The 24,760-nt window shown below is 35.7% G+C and overlaps 1 protein-coding gene across 2 annotated transcripts in view; it reads left to right on the forward strand.

The window, feature by feature from the left end:
• LOC145276764 (uncharacterized) overlaps positions 1–24,760 on the forward strand; it is a 118,804-nt gene that overhangs the window by 57,403 nt on the left and 36,641 nt on the right. For both annotated transcript variants that reach the window (XM_080128017.1, XM_080128018.1), the window contains exons 2-8: positions 5,835–5,864; positions 7,498–7,646; positions 11,042–11,273; positions 13,682–13,834; positions 17,303–17,449; positions 18,631–18,761; positions 22,741–22,791. In XM_080128017.1, the coding sequence (XP_079984143.1) occupies positions 5,835–5,864; positions 7,498–7,646; positions 11,042–11,273; positions 13,682–13,834; positions 17,303–17,449; positions 18,631–18,761; positions 22,741–22,791 (893 nt within the window). The remainder of the gene's footprint in view (positions 1–5,834; positions 5,865–7,497; positions 7,647–11,041; positions 11,274–13,681; positions 13,835–17,302; positions 17,450–18,630; positions 18,762–22,740; positions 22,792–24,760) is intronic.

Here is a 24,760-nt window from a genome sequence, read left to right on the forward strand (position 1 = left end):
GTAAATTTTAAACTAATTCGTATGATGGATGCGAAATTCAAAGATTCACTGTTGGAATTGTTCTAATTCCAGGCAGAGCAAAATCTCGCGTTGCAAAAGCAGCAAATTCAACAACAAGTAAAAAGAGAAGAGAGATTTAAGCAAGCATTTGAATAAAATATGTTTCAAAAACAGAAACGCTTCGAGGAAATATTGATGAAAACACAGGAGGAACAAAGAAAAATTCTGGAGGCGATACAATTAACTAAAGCGGACGATAATCATAACGCATTTTCTCAAACAGCTGTGTAGGCCGCTATTGAAAATTTCAATTATAATCCAGAATACGATGTCACTTTCGTCCAGTACTATAGACGATATGAGGATATTTTTATATCGGATTGTGGTACCTGGTCAGATGCGAAAAAAAGTTAGGCTTTTGCTAAGGAATTTGGGAACAGCCGAGCATACAAAGTTTGTGAATTTTATTCTCCCAAAAAAGACCAGTGAGTGGAGCTTCCAAGAAACAGTTACGCTACTTACAGGACTGTTTTCTGCAAAAACGTCTCTTTTCCATTGGCGATATGAATGTTACTAGAAGAGAGAAAGACGACTACACTACTTGCAAGTATAGTGAACAAGCATTGCGACGATTTTATACTGGAGAAATTATCAGCAGATAATTTTAAATGTTTAATATTTATGCAAGGTCTGTTCTTAAATAAAGACGCTGAAATCAGGCGTCGTGTTTTAAATAAACTCAAAAACGAACCGAATTTAAAACTACAAAACTTAGTGGAAGACTGTGAACGGTTTATTGCGTTGAAACCAGACAGTCGTGACATAGAGGAAAGCGGAGTGTCGCATATCAAAAAGATCCATCAAAAGAAAAATTCGACCTCAAAAAATAATCAGAGAAAGAAACAGGGAAAAGATCCACTTGGGCCATGTTGGAGGTGTGGAAAGAAACATTGGTACAATGAGTGTCCCTACAAATTCAAACAATGTGACAACTGCTAGTGGGTCGCCGACGGATAAGAAAGGACATAAAGCATCGCATTGTAGAAAAAGTCTGATAGAAAAGACATCCATTAAACTTACGAAAATTGAACCTGAGGAACAAAATATCCGGGAATATGTACACGTCAAAATGTGTAAAAAGAAAGCAAGGCTACAGATGAATAGTGGGTCCGACATTTCCATTATTAATGTACAGACACGGAAGAGACTTGGGAGACCCACTATGACTAAATCACATAAAACGGCGAGAATATTTCTTTCCGAAAAAGCAAGAATTTTTGTCATGCGAAAATCAAACAACCCCTTTGGAACTGATCTGTTCGAAAAGTTTAGACTATGGGATCTGCCTTTAAGCTCATTTTGGCAAAAGGTTGAGGATTCGAATGTGGAGGCAGAAAAACTTAAGAGGGAGTTAAAAGAGAATTTCCCAGACGTATTTTCAAGCGGTTTGGGAAAGTGTACAAAAGCGGTAACAAAATTTGACGTAAAAGTAAATGAACAGTCAGTGTTTAGAAAGAAAAGAAATGTTCCATACGCCGCTATAGAACAGATAGACGGTGAATTAGAAATACTCGAAAACATGGGTGCCATCGGAAAAAATTGATCAGTAAGTGGGCTGCACCAACGGTTTACATCAAAAAGAAAAGTGAGGAGATTCGGGTTTGTGCCGACTTCGCGACAGGCTTAAACAGGGCATTACAAGATCACCATTATCCTCTTCTGAGCCCTGAAGAGATGTTTGCGTAACTGACTGGAAGGAAATATTTTTCTAAAATCGACCTCAGTGACGCGTACTTACAAGTTCCAGTCGATGAGGAATGTTCAAAGCTGCTATGTATTAATACTCATAAGAGATTGTTCCAGTTTAACAGACTTCCTTTTAGGGTCAAAGTCGCTCCTGCGACTTTTCAGCAAATTATGGACATTATGTTAAATGGGTTGGATTTCGCAGTAGGGTACCTGGACGATGTGTTAATGAAAAGCGCTAGTAAAGAACAACACAAAGCTCATGTAAACCAAGTATTCCAAATGATCCAGGATTATGGATTTAAAGTAAAAAAGGAGAAATGTACATTTTTCATGGAGAAAATAAAATACTTGGGGCAAATCATCGATAATCATGGAAGAAGGCCAGATAGATCGAGTGCAATAAAGAATATGCCTGCTCTAGAAAATATTTACGAAGTTTTTTCGTTTTGGCAAATTACTACAATGTATCTGTGCCAAATATGCATAAACTAAGGTCGCCTTAAAGGAACTGTTAAGGAAAGACCAAAAATGGGTCTGGACGCAAGAGTGCGAAGAAGCATTTCGGGAAATTAAAGAGACTTTAACGTCTGACTTGTTTCTGGCACATTATAATCCCAAGCGTGAAATTATAGTCGCAAGCGATGCCAGCTCCTATGGCATAGGAGCATGCATTTTACACAAAATGGATGATGAAAAAGTGAAATCCATAGCACATTCATCCCGATCACTTTTGCCAGCCGAAAAGAACTACTCACAAATTGAAAAAGAGGCGCTAAGCATTATATTCGCGGTAAAGAAATTTCATCGTTTCTTGCACAAACAGACCACAAACCATTATTAACGATTTTCGGATCGAAAAAGGGACTACCACAACATACGGCGAATAGACTCCCAGACTTCTGAATTACAATTTTGAAATGGAGTATGTACCATATAAAAAATTTGGTCATGCAGACAGGTTATCGAGGTTAATACTTAAGCAGACAGAACCATTGGAGGATATGGTAATAGCAGCCATTCAAGCGGAAGTTGAAGTAAAAAAAATACGTTATATGACACAATAAGAGAACTTCCATGATGATTGATGAGGTTAAGAGTAAGGCAGAGGTGGACGAATTTATTATACGCACGAAATAAAGGATCAACAATAACGAATTGGATGAAGAAATTTATTCAATTTATGATAACGTCCTGTTATATAGCAACAGGGTCGTAATACCTGCGACATTACAGAAAAGAATGCTCAAGGAATTCCATGTAGGACATCCAGATATGTCAAGAATGAAAAGCCTCATGCGCTCTTTCGTTTATTGGCATGTTGCAGGACCGCTAGATGGGTTCTACTATCTCATTGTTGTTGACAGCCTATCTAAATGACCGGAAGTATTAAAATGTAAGGATCCCACATCCGAGGTAACTATCAACTTCCTCTATGAACTAATCGCTAGGTTTGGAGTAGTAGACTGCATTGTTACAGACAACGGAACGCAATTTAAACATTTTTGCGAGGACCATCTAATCGAGCATATAACCATTCCGCCATACCACCCAAGAAGTAATGGACAAGCAGAGAAATTCGTTGACACATTCAAGAAAGCTCTGAGAAAAGCAAGTGGGTCGCCGCCGGATAAGTCAAGCCAACAGTTTTTACAAGTCTACAGAGTCACTTCGAATGCAAACATCGAAATATCGAAGACACCTGCTGAGATTATGTTCGGACGCAAGTTTAGATCGATTTTTCACAAGTTGTTACCAAACCAGGATAGGCCAAACATCAAAAAACCTATAACAAAAAAAAAAAAAAAAAAAAAAAAACGGTATAAAGTTGGCGAAAGAATCTTCTACAAGATTCACAAAAATAATAAGATTTTCTGGGAGTCCGGCATTATTGAGAAACAAATAGGCAACATGGTTAAGGGATCAGACTTCATGCACAAACGTCACACTAACGAAATTCGGAAAAGATACTCGAACAGTGAGGTGACCAGATGGCCCGAGAAGGGCATCATGAACACAGTGTTTGATACTTTTCAGGTGCCCATACCAGAGACAGCTCCGGACAACAGAAGATCAAACAGAAAACGGCAATCAACAGAACTGATTAGGGTGAATCCAAAACAAAAACGTTATTAAGACGGGATATTTTCAAAGGGGGGTTATACGGGCCTTCCTTGAACAGAGGAATTTACACCGGTTAGCACTATAAATAGCGCTAGTAATTCCAACACCGGTGAAAGAGATGCGACTGCACTTCAACTGCTAGCCGAGTGCCCAGCAGATATACACGCTTTCCTATCTTTGTACATTCTTGTTAATACACTTGTTCCTTAACCGAACCTCGACTTGATTGTTCTTATTTTCACTGTTGTTCCACGACACAACAGTAACATATAGTTTTTATTTAAACAAACTGTATATATATATATATATATATATATATATATATATATATATATATATATATATATATATATATATATATATAGTACGTTATGAAAATATATATGGCAATTAAACTACACAGAATATGCCGCTTATGTGTAAGCCTGACGAATTCTCTCGAGAATAAAATGTGGAATATTCTGTGTAGCTTAATTGCCATATATATTTTCATAACTTACTACCTAGCTCTATCTATGTATTGAACACTGTTGAAGTAAATACTGAGAAATTTAAGCATAAAATTATACTTTTGTATATTAATTTATGTGATTAAATGAAGTAAGCATATATATATATATATATATATATATATATATATATATATATATATATATATATATATAAATTCAAAGTGGCGTAATGGAAACATATTAAAGTTATATATAGCTTCTCTTCCGATTTTCGGATTTTAATCAAGTCAAATTACACTTCAATTCGTTTTGACGGTTTGATTGCTGCTATATCTTCTGATGAGTTAAGGGCATCATAGATTCACTGATTGATATAATAATTAAGTGATTGATTTTGCGCTACTAAACAGATATTGTCAAGAATTGTAAATGTCAAATAAATTAAAGGAATAAATTATAAGATGGTCAACATCATGAATTTTGGAATATAGTTTTTTGTCATTTATTCACTATATTGCTCTTTAATTACATTGAGCTTCAAAAATAAGGATTGGTATATATTATAAAGATATTTCCTTACAGAAATATATATATATATATAATTTATTAATAATTATTACGTGCATAAAAATAAGTCATCTACATACATGCATGTTTCAGAGTTTACTCCTCATCAGCATGCATGCATATAGATGACTTACTTTTATGCACGTTATAATTATTAGTAAATATTATTTAAAACAATAAAAAAGTAATACGTTCCAAAAAATGTGGGCGAAAAAAATGTAAACAAAGGGCAAATAACTCCTTTCTTATAATATGCACTCAAGGAGCGAAAAGAAAGAAATTAACACGGAATCGTTAATAAAAAATAAAATAAAATTCAACAATCTTATATATATATATATATATATATATATATATATATATATATATATATTTTCTTACGAATCTAACATTGAAACTATACATATACTAGCAGGGGTGCCCGGCGTTGCTCGGGTGTTTGGAGGTGTATGCTGTGCAAAAAAAAGCAAAAAAACAAAAAAATGGTTAATTTTTTAAAACTTTGACCCCTATTATGACCCCTTAAAATTTATAGTTTCGGGTTCAAATCACTTTATTAAGTTAGATCCAGGTTCAAGGAACCTATATCTAAAATTTCAAGTGTCTAGACCCAAAATTGTCTGAGGAGTTTGGTAGAGTTCTTAAAGGTCAAATCGTTGAAATTTGACCCCTTAACAGCCAAATTTCTGGCTGACACCCGTCACATCGATTTTCCCAAATCTCAGTACCCGGTATTTCAAATTTCGAGTCTATAGACTAAAAATTGACAGAGTTATTGCGTAGGGAAATGTACACAGACAGACAGACATACAGATACACAGACACACAGACAGACAGACACGTTCACTTTTATAGATATATAGATATGCATGATGTTTCTGGATTTTCGTAGGTCGTTAAAAAAAACAAAATGATTAAATTAATTTTTTTAATCTTATTTTACAGGAATCTTCCTACCGCTCACTATTTCTCAAGGTAAGCAACATGTTCTATATTTTTTACAATACTTTTATGTGGAAAGATGCAAGTTTTACAAAACAAAATACTAGGTTTTACCCGGCAAAGGCATGAAAAAGTTATTGGACGTTGACTTAGAATGAGTCCTTTATGCCCAATTGATGGTTGAATATGATTAAATTTGTACTCACTTTGCATTAAATGCTAATCAATATAAACCTCTATTAATCCCTAACTGTGCATCTAACGATACCATAATACTTAGTTCGCTGCATTGCAGCATAACAAAGGTCCATACAAGATTTCCACAAGATCAGATCAATTGTCTCCGAAAAATAAATGTAACGAATAGCTAGCTAGCTAGATAGATAGATAGATAGATAGATAGATAGACTAAGTAAAAATATATTACAGATGTGGTTGGATTGCTAACTAAATTTTGATTGTGACAATTTCTTATTAACGTACAGTACCCCCACACCAAATAAAAGAGTGAGGGGATAATGCCTGTGAAGATGGTATTTTGACAACGCATAATACACTACATGCCCCCTTAAAAGGGCAGGAAGTAATGCTCGAGGAGATGATATCATGACAGCAAAACAGATACTACATTATTTACTCCCCCCCCCAAAAGAAGGTAATGCCTGAGAAGGTGGTCTTATGATAGTAGAACAGATACTACACCTAAATTGCATAATCATACAATCCATTTCCCCTATTTAATTTATTCTTATCATGCATGAAGATATTTTTTTCATTTTCCCGCCTAAAAACTCCAGTAATAATATTTAGCCGCTAAAATCAATAACTACTACAAGTGCCTACTGTTGTATCATAAAGGGGATCGTGTGTGTTATATCTAATCAGAGTTAACGTTGTGTGGTCAGTCTATTCAATGATATGTTCATATGCCGTTGTGTGCGTGTGTGTGTGTGGTACATGTATTATTTGGACATACCTTTCTGCGTCGTTGATGTTGGTCTATCTGGATTCATCTCCTGTCTTGGAGGGAGACTGGTGCCTGTTTGGACGAAGATTAAATCACTCCAAAACGATGAATTGGTTTTATAGTTTATTTCACTTTCCATATATCTCGCAGAAGGATGGAAAGTGAATATCTGGCTTGCGTAGTTTCTCTTGGTTTCATTTCTGCACACGTCAGCGTCCCTCCCACCCAGTGAAGGGGAGGAGACGACTGTGAAGCCGTCCGTCAATCCCTTCTATTCAGCTAACCTGATCACGTGACTCACACGCAATCCGATCAGCTGACACTGACTTCCGATCAACATGTCTACAATATAATTTACTCATACCCCCTCTCTCTCTCGATCCATTCTATAACATTACTATGATGTTCTGTAAAAGATATTAATAAAAATTCAACAACTTGGATTCCGTAGTAAATTCCCAATTCCGATACAATTACGGATTCTGATTTCATTCTGTGTGAGCTAATAAATTTTCCATTGCATGAATTCTTTACGTTCTCACGGAATTGGCAAAACAGCAAAGACCATTTGAGTTACTAACGAGTGTAGATAACATTATACACACCTCACAACGGCACGATATAATGGCATTTGTATATTTTAATAACTCGTTTCTTGGATGCGTCAAAATAAATTTGGATTATTTTTTCTATTTTCAGATCCTTGTGAAAAATATGTGGAAATTCACGAAGATGAACGAGACATCTCTCAGATGGGAGGGGTAAAATGTGATTCAGATCTTTCAGTTGGTTGGTACAGGTTCTTTATTGATAATGAACCGGCTATTTTGCCTACGAAATGTGTCAAGGTGACTATCCAATGTAACACTGCATTTTTCTATTTTGTTTGCTATATAAAATTATCCTGGTCACGGCACCATCTTACAGAACTGTATGATAACATGTCGAATAACACTTGATTAAGAAAACATCACAAACTTAGAAGTTTTTTAAAAAGAAAAGAAAATAGTTATATAAAATATTAGTATTAGCATGTTTGATATGCCTGCTTTAATGTTTCAAATCTTCACATTGTCCTAATTAGGCACACTTCGTTTAGATGGTTTCTTGGCCTTGGTTTTATTGTTGTAGTTTTAATTAAATAGATGAAATAATAAAAGCGACGTCAGTGCTCATTATTAAGCCAACTAATGTTATTTAAAGATATTGCAGCCGCGGCGGCGGGGGGGGGGTCTGTTTCTGTCATCATGGTGGTAAAATGACACCAAAATGTCTGTCAAGGATTCCTGGTGCAAAATCGGGGGAGATGTAAGAGTTGGCGTCTCATTGGGTGTCTAGGCCAGGGAGCAAGGACCCTGAGTAAAAAGATGCACCCTTTATATTCTGGTTAGTCAGATGATATCTGATGGGTCGACTAAAGCGACGCCATGCGCAGAAAGAATGTAATTATGTTAATCTCTGTTGCACAGTTGTTGAAAAATTAAACATTTGATTTTGTTAGGAGTGCAAAGTTGTAAACTGCAAGGGGCGGATGTCATGTCAGTTGGATAAGATCTCAATCAACATCTTTCAGTCAACCAGTAACACAAAAACAAAACATTCTAGTATTTATTCTTCTTCTTCTTCTTCTTCTTCTTCTTCTTCTTCTTCTTCTTCTTCTTATTATTATTATTATTATTATTATTATTATTATTATTATTGGCTCACAAGGAGTTTTCACACCGGTTATCAAAGATATGTCCTTGAAAACAGCCTGGTGTTCCCTGGAAGCTGAGTGACAAGTCTTCCCAGGTTTCCAGTACTCTCCACCTCTTCCGATAACATCTGCAAATAAATTTGCATTATTGCAACAATTGCTTGCCATTGATTTCTCGTTGGCAACGTCTATTGGTTTTCACTGGAATTTGAGTGGCAGTAACCCCCCCCCCAAGGTCCCAGTTCTCTTCGCACTTATCCGGTGGAGGCCTGATCAATTTCTCGGCCTTTCCTTCCTCCTTGATTCTACTTGGTTATTTGGTCTCACTCATTTTCTTTTTGGGGGGGGGGAAGTAATGTGGCAATGTGAGGACGGGAGTGGGATTGGGTTAGAGAACATATAGATATGCGGCTTCAGTGTTCTTGGTTCCATGTAGTGTTTCATATTTTGCCTTTGCAGCAGTTTGTCTTACCCGCGCTTGTTGCTCCTGTGTGTTAGTTTCCACATTCAAGGGTTTTTCTTAATATTTCAGATGTTTTCATCATTCTTGTTCGTTGTATTTTTCCAGTCATTCCTTTGATTCCAATTTCTCCCATTCTTTTTTCAAAGTTTTTCAGGATTGTTCTTAGTGCTCCTATTATTATAGGGATTCTTTGGCCTACTGTTCTCATCTGTAATGTTATTTTCACAACATTTTAGTTGGCGTAACCTTTAACCTTTTTCAGGTGTATCTTGTCGAACTCGATTCTTTCTGTCAAACTGAACGGAATTTTGAACAGATCCTGTTATTTAAGCATGCTCTTGTTCCGTCAGCTATCTACCGGATAGATGTCTTAAATAATTGGCAATTCTATTTTGAGTGTCGTAAAAGTTTCCATTCAAAATTTCTCGAGTTCGACAGGAAGATTCACGAGTTTGACAGAAAATTTCCAAATTCAACATGATACACGTGAACAAGGTAGGGGATTCTGTTGATTGAAACATGATGAAGATAACATTCAAGGTAAGAACAGGAGCCTAGAGAAGGCAATTAATACAGAGCACGCACATGCATATGCAAATACCGTGTGCAAAATGACGTCACGGTAAGGAAAAAGAAGACTATAAAAATTAGAGAGAACACGTTTAGAGTAACGTTAGAGATGTGGGTGACGTCACGGTCATAACAAGATGTGGTGCGTGGCGGGGGATTGAGGAAATGAATGTCGTTGTTTTAAAAAAGGAGTCGAGTTATTACTTGTTCTATGTTCTTTGCGACGTACTCTGCTATAACGTGTTGGGCCCAGGTGTCTACATGTAAACCTGTGTGTTGTGGAAATTTTTTGGGGAGGATGATATATTTCTTCTTCTCTTTTTTTCATATTCCTTTCTCTTGAGTTTGCTTTACTGCTATTGATGTTCTTGGTCATGTGACTAATTTCTGCTTGTTGACTGATCTGCGCATTCTCGCCTTTTGTAATAAATTTCAAGTTCATTAAAATGTTGAAGTGAACTCGTTCAAGTTACGTGGTGAAGTTTATAATGTTGAAGTGATTTCGTCTAAGTTACCTGACGAATTTGTATCTCGCCGAGAGAAATCTACTTCAAGTAAATTCAAGATATCTGTTGAGGACTTGGCAGTTAAGTATGTCGGAAAAATACTAGCTTGCAGGAAAGCAGACACATGTGAGAAATATTCTCACTAGGAAAGATTTAACTGAATATTTTCTTCTGATGCATGAAGAAAATGAATATGTCTCAAGCTGCAGTTCTTCTAAGTCAAAAGAAAAGAATATTTCTATTCTGACCGGACTCAAAGAAGGAACTAAAAAGTTTTTTACCTAACTTCTAGTCTCTTCAGAGAATGTTATTATACGAAGAATTATGTGTATTTTTTCAAGTTATTCCTTCAGGAAAATGAGGAAATAAATTCATCGCTATAAAATAAAACTCTCAGAACATTATTTCAGATAATAAGTTATCTTTGTCTGCAAATATTTCAACTAATCTACTCAAGAGGACTTTTATTTTTAAAAAATGATGACATTACAAAATGTAAGCTTTAATTGCAAACAAAGAGAAAGAGCTCTTTCGACTTTGCTAAAAAAAAAGCCTACATTGGTTGAAATCTCATATCACAGCAGAAATTAGTAAAAAAAAAAAAAAAAGCCTTCCCAACCTGTCTTTCTTTCTTTATATCTTTTTATATCGTAATTGTTACCACACAAAGGACTTTCCTTGTAGCTGAGAGCAAAATCTTAGCAGCAGACAGCTAGTGACTTTTTGGCACTAAGTTTCTTTTTCTTTTACAAATAAAATTATTTATTTGTTTCTATCCACCGAGTCTTTTCTCTTCTTAGTTTTTATTTTTATTTATTTATTTATTTGCTTTTCTTTATTTTTGTATTGATAACTTTTTTATACGTCAAAGTAGCCTTCATTGGAAGTGATGATAATAATTTCGGCAGTGTAAGCGTTTAACATTACACACATACATACATCTACTGTTTTATTTATATAGATGAACGTTTATTTTACTCAAAAATATAATCTTTTCTCCCCTTTTAGCCTGCGGCTTGTGATACGATACTTGGAATGTATGCGAATTTGAAGGGGGCGTCAATGCCACCAGAGAAAACAACAATATCAGCCGTTGCCTGTGCTTCGTATCAGATCTTGGAGCACTGGTCCTGTTGTGTCCTACAAATACCCATTAAGATCCGACACTGTACCGGCGGTTTCTATATCTACCATCTAAGACCAACTGACCGATGCCCCGTTTCTTATTGTGCTGTGAAAAGTAAGTAATCATATTTGATCGCAATTCAATTTGATGACGTCATTACCAAATCTCATTAGCAAATATCAATCGATTAATTTAATATTTTTACTAGCAGATTTCGGTACTTCTATATTATAATAACGAATAGTTTCAAGTAAAACAAATAGCACCTCGTAAATTCCATGTCGCAAGCAGTTAGATATCCAAAAGTTACGGAAAACGATAAGGTGGAAAAAGTGATTAATCATGATAAAAGACATTTGTAAAATGTAGCGATTCGAATTAAAGAGTTAACAGAGGAAGGAAGTAGTTAAGTTTTCAATTTCTCACAAATTCAATCAGTTATTTTTATAAAAAAATAAAAATAAAAAATAAAACAGTTTAAAAAAGTTATGTTTATTTTTGTTTTCTGAAAACATTGTGTTTCGAGTGAGTTACTTCCCCTTAAGCTTATGTCACGTGATCCAATATGGGGCTGTTTTTACCCTTATCAGAGCAGTTTTTCATGCGTAATTATTTTTTTGATCTCATCGTTTTCCGTAATTTTTGGATATTTTACTATTTGGGACATGACAATTACGTAGGTACAGTTTGTTTCACTTGAAATTCAATATTTTTTTCGTTATTATGATGTAGAAGCACCCAAATTTCTATCAATGAATTTAATGTCATTATTAGCAAAATGAATAAAAGTTGACTTAGAATCAGTGTTTTGTTCTAAATTGATGACTGAAAATCCTTATTAATCCTTAACTGTGCATCGAAGACTGTAAATATTTTACTCATATCATCGTTAACTTGAATCATCTTTTTATGTTCAGGCATTATTAATATTTTTTTAATGTCTCTTCTCCATTACACATAGGTTACACCCGTTTAACACACTTGTACCAGATAAATAAATTTCCAGACTTTTTTCGTATAGGCACTTTTATTGATAGTACACACATGAAACTTTAGTCCCCTTCGAAGTAATCTCCTCCGCCTGCAATGCACTTGTTGTACCATTCCAACAACTTCTGGAAGGCCCCATGGAAGTCCTCTTGTGTCAGCGTGTCAAAAACCCTCATCACAGCCTCTTTCATCTCTTCAATTGTTTCATAACGACAGCCTCTAAGGTTTTTCTTGAGTTTAGGAAATAACCAAAAGTCAAACAGAGCAAAGTCTGGACTATAGAGAGCGTGAGGAACTGTTTTTGATGCGTATTTTGGTCAAATAGTGACAAAAATGGAGCACCTTTGGGACAAACTTAATGCAAATCTTCCACATCTTCAGTTCCTCGCGATTGTGTGTACAGTTCCCACACTGACATCAAACTGTGCACTTACTGTCTCTTATAGATGGTCCTTATCCATGAAATTCTTTATTTGGCCAATCAACTCTGGTGCTCTCACTTCCTTACTCCTCCCATAGTCTCATCATCTCTCATAAACTCCTTGCCTTCCTTGAATCTCTTATGCCACTCAAAAACTGGTGCTCGAGTCAAACAAGATGCCCCAAAAGCAGACTGGAGCATTCCATACGTTTTTGCGATATTTTTTCCGTATTTAAGAAAGAATCTTATTGCATATCGTTCTTCTAAAGCGTCCTCAAATCCAGATTGCATTTTTAAAATTCACCAACTGTGACAAAAAGCTTTAGTAGGGTGTATTCCAATTCTTGCTGTAGTTGTTCATTTAAACCTGAACTCATAAAAATTGGTCAGTCATCTTATAAGATGTATTGAAACAGCATACCGAATTTTCAAGTGGCTACAACAATTTAAATGCCTGTACAAAAAGTCCGAAAACATATTGAAGGCAACTCATACCTACTGAATGTACTGAACCTCATTATGCACAGAATGCCATGATAAGCTTATCGTCAAGCATATATTGACTTCATTCCATATCGAAAGAACCATTATCATGAGTCCAACCTTAGAGGTCTCGTTAACAAAATAAAACAACCAAAAGTAATTGACGTTCTAAAGAAATTAACTTGCTCAACAAAGTATAAACCAACCTCCCAAACTTAGTGCATACAATAACACACCACAATTCCCATAAAATCTGCATGACCTTAAATGACCATAGAACAGTTAATAGGTCGTTAAGCACAAACAATCTCTACTTCTGTATGGCAAAACTTGCAATTATTGTCATTGCTGAGACCACTCCTCTATTTAAAAGCATTAGTCATTAAGCCTTGATCTTCAGCAGTCATTAATATTCTCTTCTAATCATAGTGGAATAACCCTTTTGTCAGCTAGTCTGTTGAGGTTTCCTTATTGATATCATACTAGCTTGTTGGTTGGCTCATTATTCCAGCTTTTTTTTTTTTTTTCATTTGCAAACAACCAACAAACTGTCCTCCGTATTGTACTTTTTACCGCAATAAAACATATCTTGATTCCTTATACTAATGTGTTGGTTGTTCTTTTTCAGACACAACGTACATTGAATCCAAGTTGACCGTTCGCCATGGTTATCATATCAATTACGTTGAGACGACAGAGGCTCCGACAACGACACAACAAATTGAAACAACTGAAGTTACTGATTTCACCACAACTGATTACGAAGATGCGACGACGATATGTACGTGTTGTTGTTGTTGTTGTTGTTGTTGTTGTTTTTACGTTGTTTTCTGTTACAGCTTTCGTTTTGTTCCTTCGCCACCTCAGCACTCAGCAGTGCATTCAACTATGTACATGTCTTTTTTACGTTGCTGCTTTCTGTTATAGGTTTTGTTTCGCCACTTCAGCGTTGCATCTGGCTATCTTTCTTTTTTTCTTTTTTTTTTTTTTTGCAGCACATGAATATTTAAAATAGAAACTGAAAACCAAAAATGAATAAAATCGTTTATTATTGTTGTTGTTGTTATTATTATTATTATTATTATTATTATTATTATTATTATTATTATTATTATTATTATTATTATTATTAATGTTATTCATTATTATTGTTATTGTTATTTATTATTATTATTTATTATTTTATTATTATTGTTATTTATTATTTTATTATTATTTATTATTATTATTATTATTTATTATTATTTATTATTACTATTATTATTTATTATTATTCATTATTATTAATTATTATTATTAGTAGTAGTAGTAGTAGTAATAGTAGTAGTGTGAGAACCGAGGAGATGTCGTTGAAGGAGCATGTGGTTAGAAGTGAGGAGTGGATGCTTAAGGTTGTGGCCAATGAAGTAGAGGTATGTGAGACCAAGGCTGATTATGTGAAACGTATGGATAGAGAAAGGGCAGAGGAACTGGCTAGGAAGAAAATGCACCATTCCATGGTATAGCAAAAGTGGCTGATGAAAGATCATGGCAATGGCTTAGAGCTGGGTATCTGGCTAAAAGTACTGAAGCTTTTGTGTGTGCAGAACAAGAGCAGGCATTAGGAACACGATTGTTAAAAAAAAAAGTGGTTCTAGGAGAGGAAGTTTCTGCAGAATGCCGGATTTGTGGTAAGACCTCAGAGTCAATTGCGCACCTTGCAGTAGGATGTAGTGGACTGGCACAGAGAGAACCACAAAAGACACGATCGCATGGGACTCCGGATATATTGGGAGGTGTGTAAGAAGGTTGGGGTGAAGTGTGCTGGAAAATGGTTTGAGGAGGTGCCTGATGAAGTGAGAACAAGTGAGGATGGCAAGATAGAGGTATGGTGGGACAAAAGTGTCATAACGACCAAGCAATTGGAACATAATCGTCCGGATTTGGTCGTCATTGACAAAGTCTAAAAAAACTGGCAGATTGTATACTTTTCAATACCCTGGGACATGAATGTGAGAGAGAAGGAGAACGAGAAGTGGAGCAAGTATGCTCCATTGACCTTGGAGATAAGGCGTATACGCGGGGTTAAAACACAAATAATCCCGGTTGTAGTTGGTACACTAGGAGTAGTGTAGTAGTAGTAGTAGTAGTAGTAGTCTGGAACGACAATTGAAAAAACTACAAATCCCCGATGTTTTGGGGGGCCTTCAGACCTCTGCAATTGTAGGTACCACCAACATCCTTAGAAAAACCCTTGATCTTTGAAGCTCCTGGTTTGGAGCCGGGATTGAGGGAAATCCTCTGGAAATGAATATCATCCTTTTCCAGAGAGACGTTGATAAACGAAATCAGAATTATTATTATTATTATTATTATTATTATTATTATTATTATTATTATTATTATTGACTCATTAGGAGTTTTCACACTGGCCACCATCAAAGAATTCTCTTTGAAAACAACTTGTGGTATTCTCTGAAATCTGGCTGACAATAAGTCTCCCATGATTTCCAATACTCTCCATCTCTTTTGATCCCATTTTCAAATTAATTTGTGTTACCGCAACAACCGTTTACCATTGATTTCTCGTTGATAGCGGACATTAGTCTTCACTTGAATTTGAGTGGCAATAACCCTATCTAAGGTTCCAGGCCTCTTTGCACTCATCCAGTGGAGGCTTTGCTTATGCTTTCTCTCCTCGGTCTTTCCATTCTCCTTGACCCTTCGACTATTTGGTGCGGTGCCAGTTTTTTTTGCGGGGGGGGGAGATGAGGGAAAAGGGGGTGTACAAGTTTTCTTGGTTTTGCTTTTTTGTTTCATTTCTGGTGCAGTTTAGATATGCTCGGTTAGCATTTTTCACTCATGTTGACTAGTTTCTGCATTCAAGGACTTTCCTTAAAATTTCAGTTGTTTTCAGCATTGCCGTTCGTTGCATAATATGTCTTCCCGTCGATTTCGATTTCGCTTAGTTTTTTCCAAGTTTGTTGGGACTGTTAATTATTATTATTATTATTATTATTATTATTATTATTACTATTATTATTATTATTATTATTATTGGCTCACATGGAGCTTTCACACAAGTCAACAGACGATCTGATTGGAAACCTGTGGTATTCTCTAGAAGCTGAGTGACAACAAGTCTCCCCAGACGTTCAGCTCGCTCCACCTCCTTCGATAGCATTTGCAAATGAATTTGCATCTTCCCAACAGCCGCTTACCATTGATTTCTCGCTGGTAGTGACCATTGGTTTATACTGGAATTTGAGTGGCACTCAGCCTCCCCAAGGTCCCAGTTCTCTTTGCGCTTGTCTAGCCAAGGTCTGGTTGGCGTTCGCTCCTCGGTCTTTCAGTCCTTATTGACCCTTCTCGGCCCTTTAGTATCATTTTTTTGGGGGGGGATTATTATTATTATTATTATTATTATTATTATTATTATTATTATTATGTTCGTTAATTCTAGTGTTGTGATGTATTACATCGTTTTTGTTTGTTTTTTTTTTTTTCACTCATGTTCGGGTTTTTGCACTAAAATTAATGAGCATAGTCAAAGAGTCAATTAGATGGAAAGCACCTGGCGTAGGATGTTTGCTGTGCCCAGCAGAACTGACTTCTGGAGTACGGTGATGTACCTCATTCCCAAGGAGTTCAATTGCTTCTAAATATCATCTGGAATTGAACCAAGCGCATCTATGATGATGGAAGTTTTCTTATTCTACAACTTAGCAATCCCCCCTCAGTTTATGATAGTTTCGATCTTCTCAATCATCCCTCTGATTCCAATTTCTTCCATTCTTTTTTCAAAGTTTTTCAGTATTGTTACTACCATTAGTGGTGTTATTTTGCCTTTCTTCATTTTCCAGATCCATTTGAGCTCTTTGGCCAGTTCCGTGTATTTGCTCCGCTTCTCTGTCTCCTTGACCATCACTCTGTGGTTTGCTGGAATGGCAAACATCTACAATCTGGCAGGATTTTTCCTTCTTATTAAATATTATTATATCCGGGCTTCTTGCTTGGATTAGTTTATCCGTTTGTATATCCGTGTCTAATAGGATCTTGTGACTTTCGTTTTACAGTACTACTGCCGGTCTGTGCTTGTACCATACTACTACTACTACTACTACTACTACTACTACTACTACTACTGTTGCTGTTTTCTTCTTCTTTTTCTTCTAGTCATCCGGATTTCATAGTCATAATATCACAATAGCGTTATCTGGTTGTTTCTGTTACATTTGAAAACAAAACATTTGTTGAATTCTATTTCTAGCAAATGGAACTCAGTTCACGGAAATGTACGTGACTACGATGAAGGCCGAAACGACCCAGAAAATAGAAATGTCAAATGCGACTGAAAGTGACGAAGAAAAGAATAAACTTGACACTTTGAATTCATCGGGATCACAAGCAGAATTCGGTAAGAACTCTAGAGATAAATTGACGATATTATAACATAACAAAATCGATAATATTATGAAAAAAAAAAAAAAAAAGCGAAAGATAACCTGCTGCGTTTTTAGAAAATTCTCAACGTTTTGTCCCCATCTTCGGGTGACTTCCTCAGGTGAATAATACTTGAGGAAAATAAAATATACCAAAGATGAAAAGAAAATCCTATGAAAAGTGAGATATTTATATGTTTTACGTATATATTGGGAAAGTGATTAAAAATGTAGGTAGGGAAGACATATGTAAACCGTAAGTGGGGGAAACCATTCCACCATTCTTTTGGAATGCATAATTTGACCCAGAAAATATGTGAAAAGATATCCGTCAAAAGATTGAAATGATAGACAATGGAAAATATTAAAGTATTCCAATAGGAACAGAATGTTTATTAAAATAAATCGTCACAAAGAGAAAGCAGGCAGTTGGTCAGAGAGAAGTGATGCTGTCACATTTCTTCACTGCCAACGTCCGACCCAACCACGCATCCACCTCACGCGCCTTCATAAATGTCAAAACACCAGTAATAACTTATGATCAAAAGCTGATTTTTCGGTGTGAAATAAAAACAATATATATTTTTTATAGATCAGCTGTGTTGTGCTTTACTCGCTGCCAGTGCGTATATATACAACAGTAGATGTTAACAATTATATAGATTGGACAAACGCATTTAGAACAACCGGCCGTAACGAATACATAACATACTAAAACAGGTTTTACTGGTCAATTAGGGGAAGGAAAACTAATGTTCTTGTCCACTTTACTTACTCAACGTTGAACAGGTAAATATAACTTTAATGGAATATTCGGATATCTATGTATCTCATATAGAGATCAAGTGTTAGCCCCGGTGGGGGTGGGGGCTTGATTTCTGAGAACTTCGAATTAAGTAAAACGAAACACACAAAAAAGTCGATATCGGTTCTATTCTGTGGAAGTATCCAAGATTGTATAAAGAAAAAAAGAAATCACGCGAAAAAAAAAAAAAATGATTTTACGTCATTAACATCAAACGGTGTCAAACAAAAATGTCTCCATTAAATATTAGTCCATTTTTATTTTATTTTTTATTTTTTTGGCTGGAAACTGTGTATATTCAGCCGAACGCTTGTCTGAATCTGATGTGAGAATAAATGTTTTTATTTACAGATGAGACGACGCAAGTGACGTACACGATGAGCAAGTCGAGTATTCATGACCAGCAGAAAGCGACAACGGTTCAATCAGCTGTCATCCCGGCTACAACAACTCGATCTGTGTCTGTGATCGTTCACACGGAGGTAAGTGGCGGTGGCAACGCGTGTTTGTTCTCGGAAAGAAACGGGGGTATTTTAGTGTGAAATTTTGTATTGGCCATCAGTAATTATACTTAAAATGACCGACCACTTACTGTTGATTCTTCTTCTTCTTCTTCTTCTTCTTCTTCTTCTTCTTTTTCTTCTTCTTCTTCTTTGTTTTCCTCCTTTTTTTCATTTTTTTTCGTCATCGTTTTTTCTTCTAACTTTTTCTTTTCTTTCGTTTTCACCATCTACATTTTCTTCTTTTCTTCTACTTCTTTTTTCTTCATTTTCCTTGTATTCTTCGTCATTTTATATCTATCCTTTTCTTTCTTCTCTTTCTTCTTCTTCTTCTTTTTTTCCTTTATTCTTTTTTCTTCTCTACTTTTCTCTTCTTCTTCTCTTTCTTCATATGTCTTCTTTTCTTCTGTGTTCATTATCCTCTTTTAACATCTTTTCTTTTCTTCTTATGTTCTTCTCTTTCTTCTTTTTCCGTTCTTTTTCTTCTCTTTATTAATTTGTCTTCCTTTCTTCTCTTCTCTTTTCTTTGCGTCATCTTTTCTTCTTCTTCCCCATACAAGTAAACCCTGAGTAAATATTCAAGATAACATAGTATTCAAGGCACAAATAAGATCCATTCAACACTGGATCATACCCAGTAACAGTGCACCTTCTCCAAGTAATGTTGCCTGTAGTAACAACACAAAGCTGGATACTCCACCAGACTAGATAAATTCTTGTCCTGGTCACAAGAAAGATATGCTACAACATATTAAAATGATTAATTAGTGTGAGGAGAACTAATGTTTTTAACTTCTTTATTAACTTACCATTTGAGAAATAAAGAAGACTTTAATGGAATATTCGAATACGTATGCATCTTACATAGAAAGCAAGTGTTTGTTCCAGGAAGGGGGGGGGGCACATGATTTCTGAAAACTTCGACTGAGCTCCAATCTATGGTCCCCTCCCCTTCACAAAAAGCACTCGACTAGCTGCAGCAACTATCAACAATTTTCTCCACTCTCTATCTTGACCTAAATTTAAACGCAGATTCCATGAACAAAGTTTCTTTCCTAGAACTGCCCACCAGTGGAACACTGTTCCACTGTCCTGCTTCCCGGCCGATTACAATATGATAGCTTTCAAGTTCAATGTAAACAAGTTCTTGTTGAGTTGTCCTCTTAAATAATCTAAATTCAACACAATCTACGCCATTAACGATTACTACACTACCACCTTACATTCATTAACCCTTATCCTCGAGTGGCCTTCGGGCCTAGATACGTGGTGACTCCCTTGTAAAAAAATAAAACAAAAAAATAAGAAAAAAGATTGCCGAGCGAGCGTGTTGTTGATGGGTTCATGGCAGCTCTCACTTCATGTGCCGATTAATTGAAAGAAATAGGATGCTTTCTCGGCGACCTTCAGTTTGACAAGAAGGAAGCTTGTCTTTGTCAAGGTCGCGCTCTCTGATTGGTTCACAGTTGCCCGATTTCATCTCAGCATTAACTGCTCCGCACACAGAAAATAGTTCGTTACTGCTACAGATTCGTACATATCTATAAAAGTCCATCAGTCACGTTGTTTTTCACAGGAAAGTTACCACTTATCAAGTCCCAAACGCCACTCCGGGATTAAGGTTATTGAGTGCATGGTGGTTGACGAGACAGCAGCGTAGAGATCGTTAGTGGTGGAATTTCGATTATGTAAGGAAACACTTCAACAGAAACTTGTTTGCATTAGACTTGAAAACGACCATATTGTAGTCAGCTGAGAAGCAGGCTAGCGGAACAGAGTTCACTAATGCTCTGGAGCGGTGGAATGATCCAATCATATTTCCAGCGACATTGGCAACAGATTTGATGTAAGTCTTTTATTTCACGTCATGAGTGAAGGTCAGACCCAGAAGCTTGCCGAAACAGTGAACTTCTTCAAGACGAGAGCCATTTATATCAATTGGGGTTAAGAGTGTGGGTCAGAGCATTGGTGATGAAAAGATAGAAGCTTGATTTTGTATGCGATAAAATTAACCAGCTACCTTTTGCCCCTTTGCTCCACCTTCTCAGGGTCGAAGGAAAGAGACTCAGAGAGATTCTGGTCATTACTGGCCTTTGAGGTGTTACCATAGATGGTAGTGTGATCTGTGTATATGTCGACGAATGGACTCAGAATATGATTTGGAAAATCGTTGATGAAAATAAGGAAGAGAATTGAGCCCAGGGTGGAACCCCGAGGAACGCCAGCTTTGAACTTCGGACTTCTGTCCATCAACGACGACTTGTACAAACCTATCGGGAAGAAAAGATTCGATGGTTGCTAAGGCATTTTCATATATTCCATAGTTGGAAATTGTGAAATAACATTGTTATCATTGAACGCGTAGATTGAATGGACGTATCTAAAGAATTTCTGTTTTTATTTTGAACTGGTCGTTTTTACGTTTATTTTGAACTAGTCGTAGAATCACAATCGTTGATGGATATTGTTGACGTGTTTCTTTTTGTTTAATCAATGAAAGCTATTCCAATGTAATTAAGCGTACTTTTATAGATTAGTCTGCGTAACGCATTGAATCTGTTTATGATAATAGTGTTTGTAGTATTAGAAAGAAATGTTTATGATAATAGTGTTTGTAGTATTAGAAAGAAATGTTTATGATAATAGTGTTTGTAGTATTAGAAAGAAATGTTTATGATAATAGTGTTTGTAGTATTAGAAAGAAATGTTTATGATAATAGTGTTTGTAGTATTAGAAAGAAATGTTTATGATAATAGTGTTTGTAGTATTAGAAAGAAATGTTTATGATAATAGTGTTTGTAGTATTAGAAAGAAATGTGCAGGTTATCGATAAATCTGTTTGTGACAATTTTGAACATCCGTACTTCCGAAAAGAAATGGTTTTAAACGAAAACTGAGATCGGTAAATAAACTGATGACGGTGATGTGAGAAAGAGGACTTTGTTAATAGAGAGGTAAGGTGTTTGCTACCCTATGTGCGGAAACATGTTTTGGGGAGATATAGTTTGATAAGAATTAATGTAGTAATAGTGAAACGATGATTAAATGTACAAGTACTTTCACACGAACTGACATTCACCCCAATCACTGAAATAGTAAACCTACATAAGATCCGTTGCCAAAATCACTGGAAAAATAGTGGGATGATTTAACGATGCAGATAAGATATTGTAACATCTGGGGAAGGGTTCCTAAAAATACTCTTCTTGCCTCGACAGACTCCAAACCTTCTTCAAAATCTAGTGGGCATGAATCTTTTCGTCTCCTTACTTCTTTCTCACAGAAGAGTCGCTGCGAGTATCTCTGCTCTCTCGTCACCTTTATGGTAGGTACTCGACTGAGTTCTAATCTATTGTCCCTCGCTGTAAAACTTTCGTAACAAATACTCGTCTGGCTACAACAACTATCAACAATTTCCATAACTTTCCATCTGTGCCTAAAACTAAACGAAAATTTCATGAGCCGAGTTTCTTTCCGAAATACTGTGAGGCTGCTTCCCAGCTGACTATAACATGGTAATTTTCAAGTCTAATGCAAACAAGTTCTTGTTGATCCGTCCTCTTATTTAATTAAACCGTACCTAAGTTTCACCGTTACTGATTATGACGGTGTTGTCTTACCGTCAGCCTAATAATAATCACTTACCCTTATCCCAGAGTGGCTTTCGCGCCTTGATAAGCAGTGACCCACAAGTTACAAACAAACAAACAAAACAAAAAACAAATCAGACTTTATGATGCGCTGTGCCTGGTGCGTTTGAAGGATTTATTTTTCAAAGTGTTCGGATAAGTTCCTATGATGAACACCGTTTCTAAAGTACGAAAAAAAGTGGAAAGAAATGAAAAATGTTGACTAAACGAAAATGGGCGAATATTTTGAATTGTTCCCACAATAACAGCAGACTATATATTTGTGTTCTTCCATCTCTTTTTTCATTAATTTTCATTATTTCATTTTCAGCCAGCTGAGTTAATTTTCCTTCTCAATGGTCATGACAAGGAGGAGGTTTTGGTAAGTCTTTTCATTTATACGAAATGCTTATGTTCCGCGAAAAAATGTTTGTAGTGACTGATATAATTGAAATTAAATCAATAAATAATGAATATTTGCTTTCCTTTAACTACAATATATGCAGTGAACATCACACATAGACAGACACACAGACAGACACAGACAGACAGACAGACAGACAGACAGACACACACACACACATCTATATATCTATAAAAGTAAGAATGTTTGTGTGAGGACATTTCTAAACCAATATATTCAACGAATTTTTTATCCACACACTTGAAAGTTTGTATATAGGATATTCAGACACGTGAAAAACTTTTTAATCGGTTTTCATCCGGATAAATGAGCTTCTAAGGGGGTCAAAATTAGAAATTTGGTACGTGGGGGGGCCGTCCAATTTTCAACTGTTTGCTAATGCATGCGTGAATCGTTCACATTAGATTCATTATCTTAAAAATAAGTAGGTTTGTAAACAATTTTAAAATCGTGTCAAGCTGGCCTAATAGTTAACGTAACTGACTCATTTTCTTTAGGTTTCAATCTCAGCCAGAGCATTTTCTCTCTCTTTGTTTATACCTAAAAGAAGTGAACTGTTTAGACAAAGACATAATTCTCGCATGCACATGTCTTAGTTTCCATATGAATTAAAAGATAATATTGAAGCATATTGAAGCATATTTTACGACCGGACAACGCCGGGTGGCCTGCTAGTATATAGTCTTTGAAGTTTTCAACCTTTAAAACTATACAAAAAAATATTTTTTATCATTCGTTAGAAAACCATCTAGTCAGTAAGTTATTCAATCACCTGCAATCACTGCATCAACTCGCTCTCGAATATACTATAGTACCAATAATTTACTTTTCAAGGGATCATCAGTTGTTTACCATGAAACACTGTTTCGGGGATTTAAAAACAAAGCAGTATATTACATCATGGCTCCCCAGCAGTGTTGATCAAACACCACCACCCTTAATCTTATATATATATATATATATATATATATATATATATATATATATATATAAGAATAGTATTTCAAATTTTGAGTTTCGCACTATAGAAACAACCTTATAAACCATCAAAAACTTATCAGTAGAGCTAAGAAAACAGAATTTTCTTATCATTGTTTTGACTCTTGAGTATATATCCGACACAGTTAATCAACCGAGAACCACATCACTCTATATAAAAGCATATAAGATATCAACAGATACACACTCGAGAGTCAAAACAATGAACAGAATATGCTGTTGTCGTAGCCCTACTTATCAGTAAATCCCTAAAAGAAAATGTTATCACATCTATTAAGCAAGCTGTATTTATACATTTCATTAAGCACATACAACAGCAAAATTAGCAAAAATATTAAAAGTGAAAACAAGATGTGGGTAATCTAGTCTTTTTGCTTACCTTTGATGTTACAGTTCTTTGTCGTCCGTTCCCATTCTTTTAATCTATATATCTCTAAAAGTGAAATTGTCTAAGTGTGTGTGTGTGTGTGTGTGTGTGTGTGTGTGTGTGTGTGTGTGTGTACATTTCCCTACCAAACTACTCTGTCTACAGACTCGAGAATTGACATAAGGGGTATTAAGAGTTGGGAAAATATTTTTAATCAGTTTTCGACCAGAAATTTGATTTTCAAAGGGGTCAATGTTCAACGATCTGACTCTACCAAACCCCTCTGCCAATTTTGGGTAAAACACTTGAAATTTTTTTATGTAGGTTACTTGTATATGAATCAAACTTTTCAATTTGATTTGAGCTCCAAACAATAAATGTTAAGGGGTTAAAATTGGGGTCAAAATTTTTTAAAAATTGACATTTGCGATCTCCACCAAAATACTGAGCGCATTTTTGGTCTAAACCTTTGAAATTTTACATAAAGTGTATTCAGACATAAGGCAAGCCTTTTAATCGGTTTCCGAAAAATTGGCTGCCAAGGGGTCAAAGTTCAAAATA

Source organism: Euprymna scolopes, chromosome 5, assembly GCF_053919585.1.
Source record: "Euprymna scolopes isolate OS-2025 chromosome 5, ASM5391958v1, whole genome shotgun sequence".
Classification (NCBI taxonomy): domain Eukaryota; kingdom Metazoa; phylum Mollusca; class Cephalopoda; order Sepiida; family Sepiolidae; genus Euprymna; species Euprymna scolopes.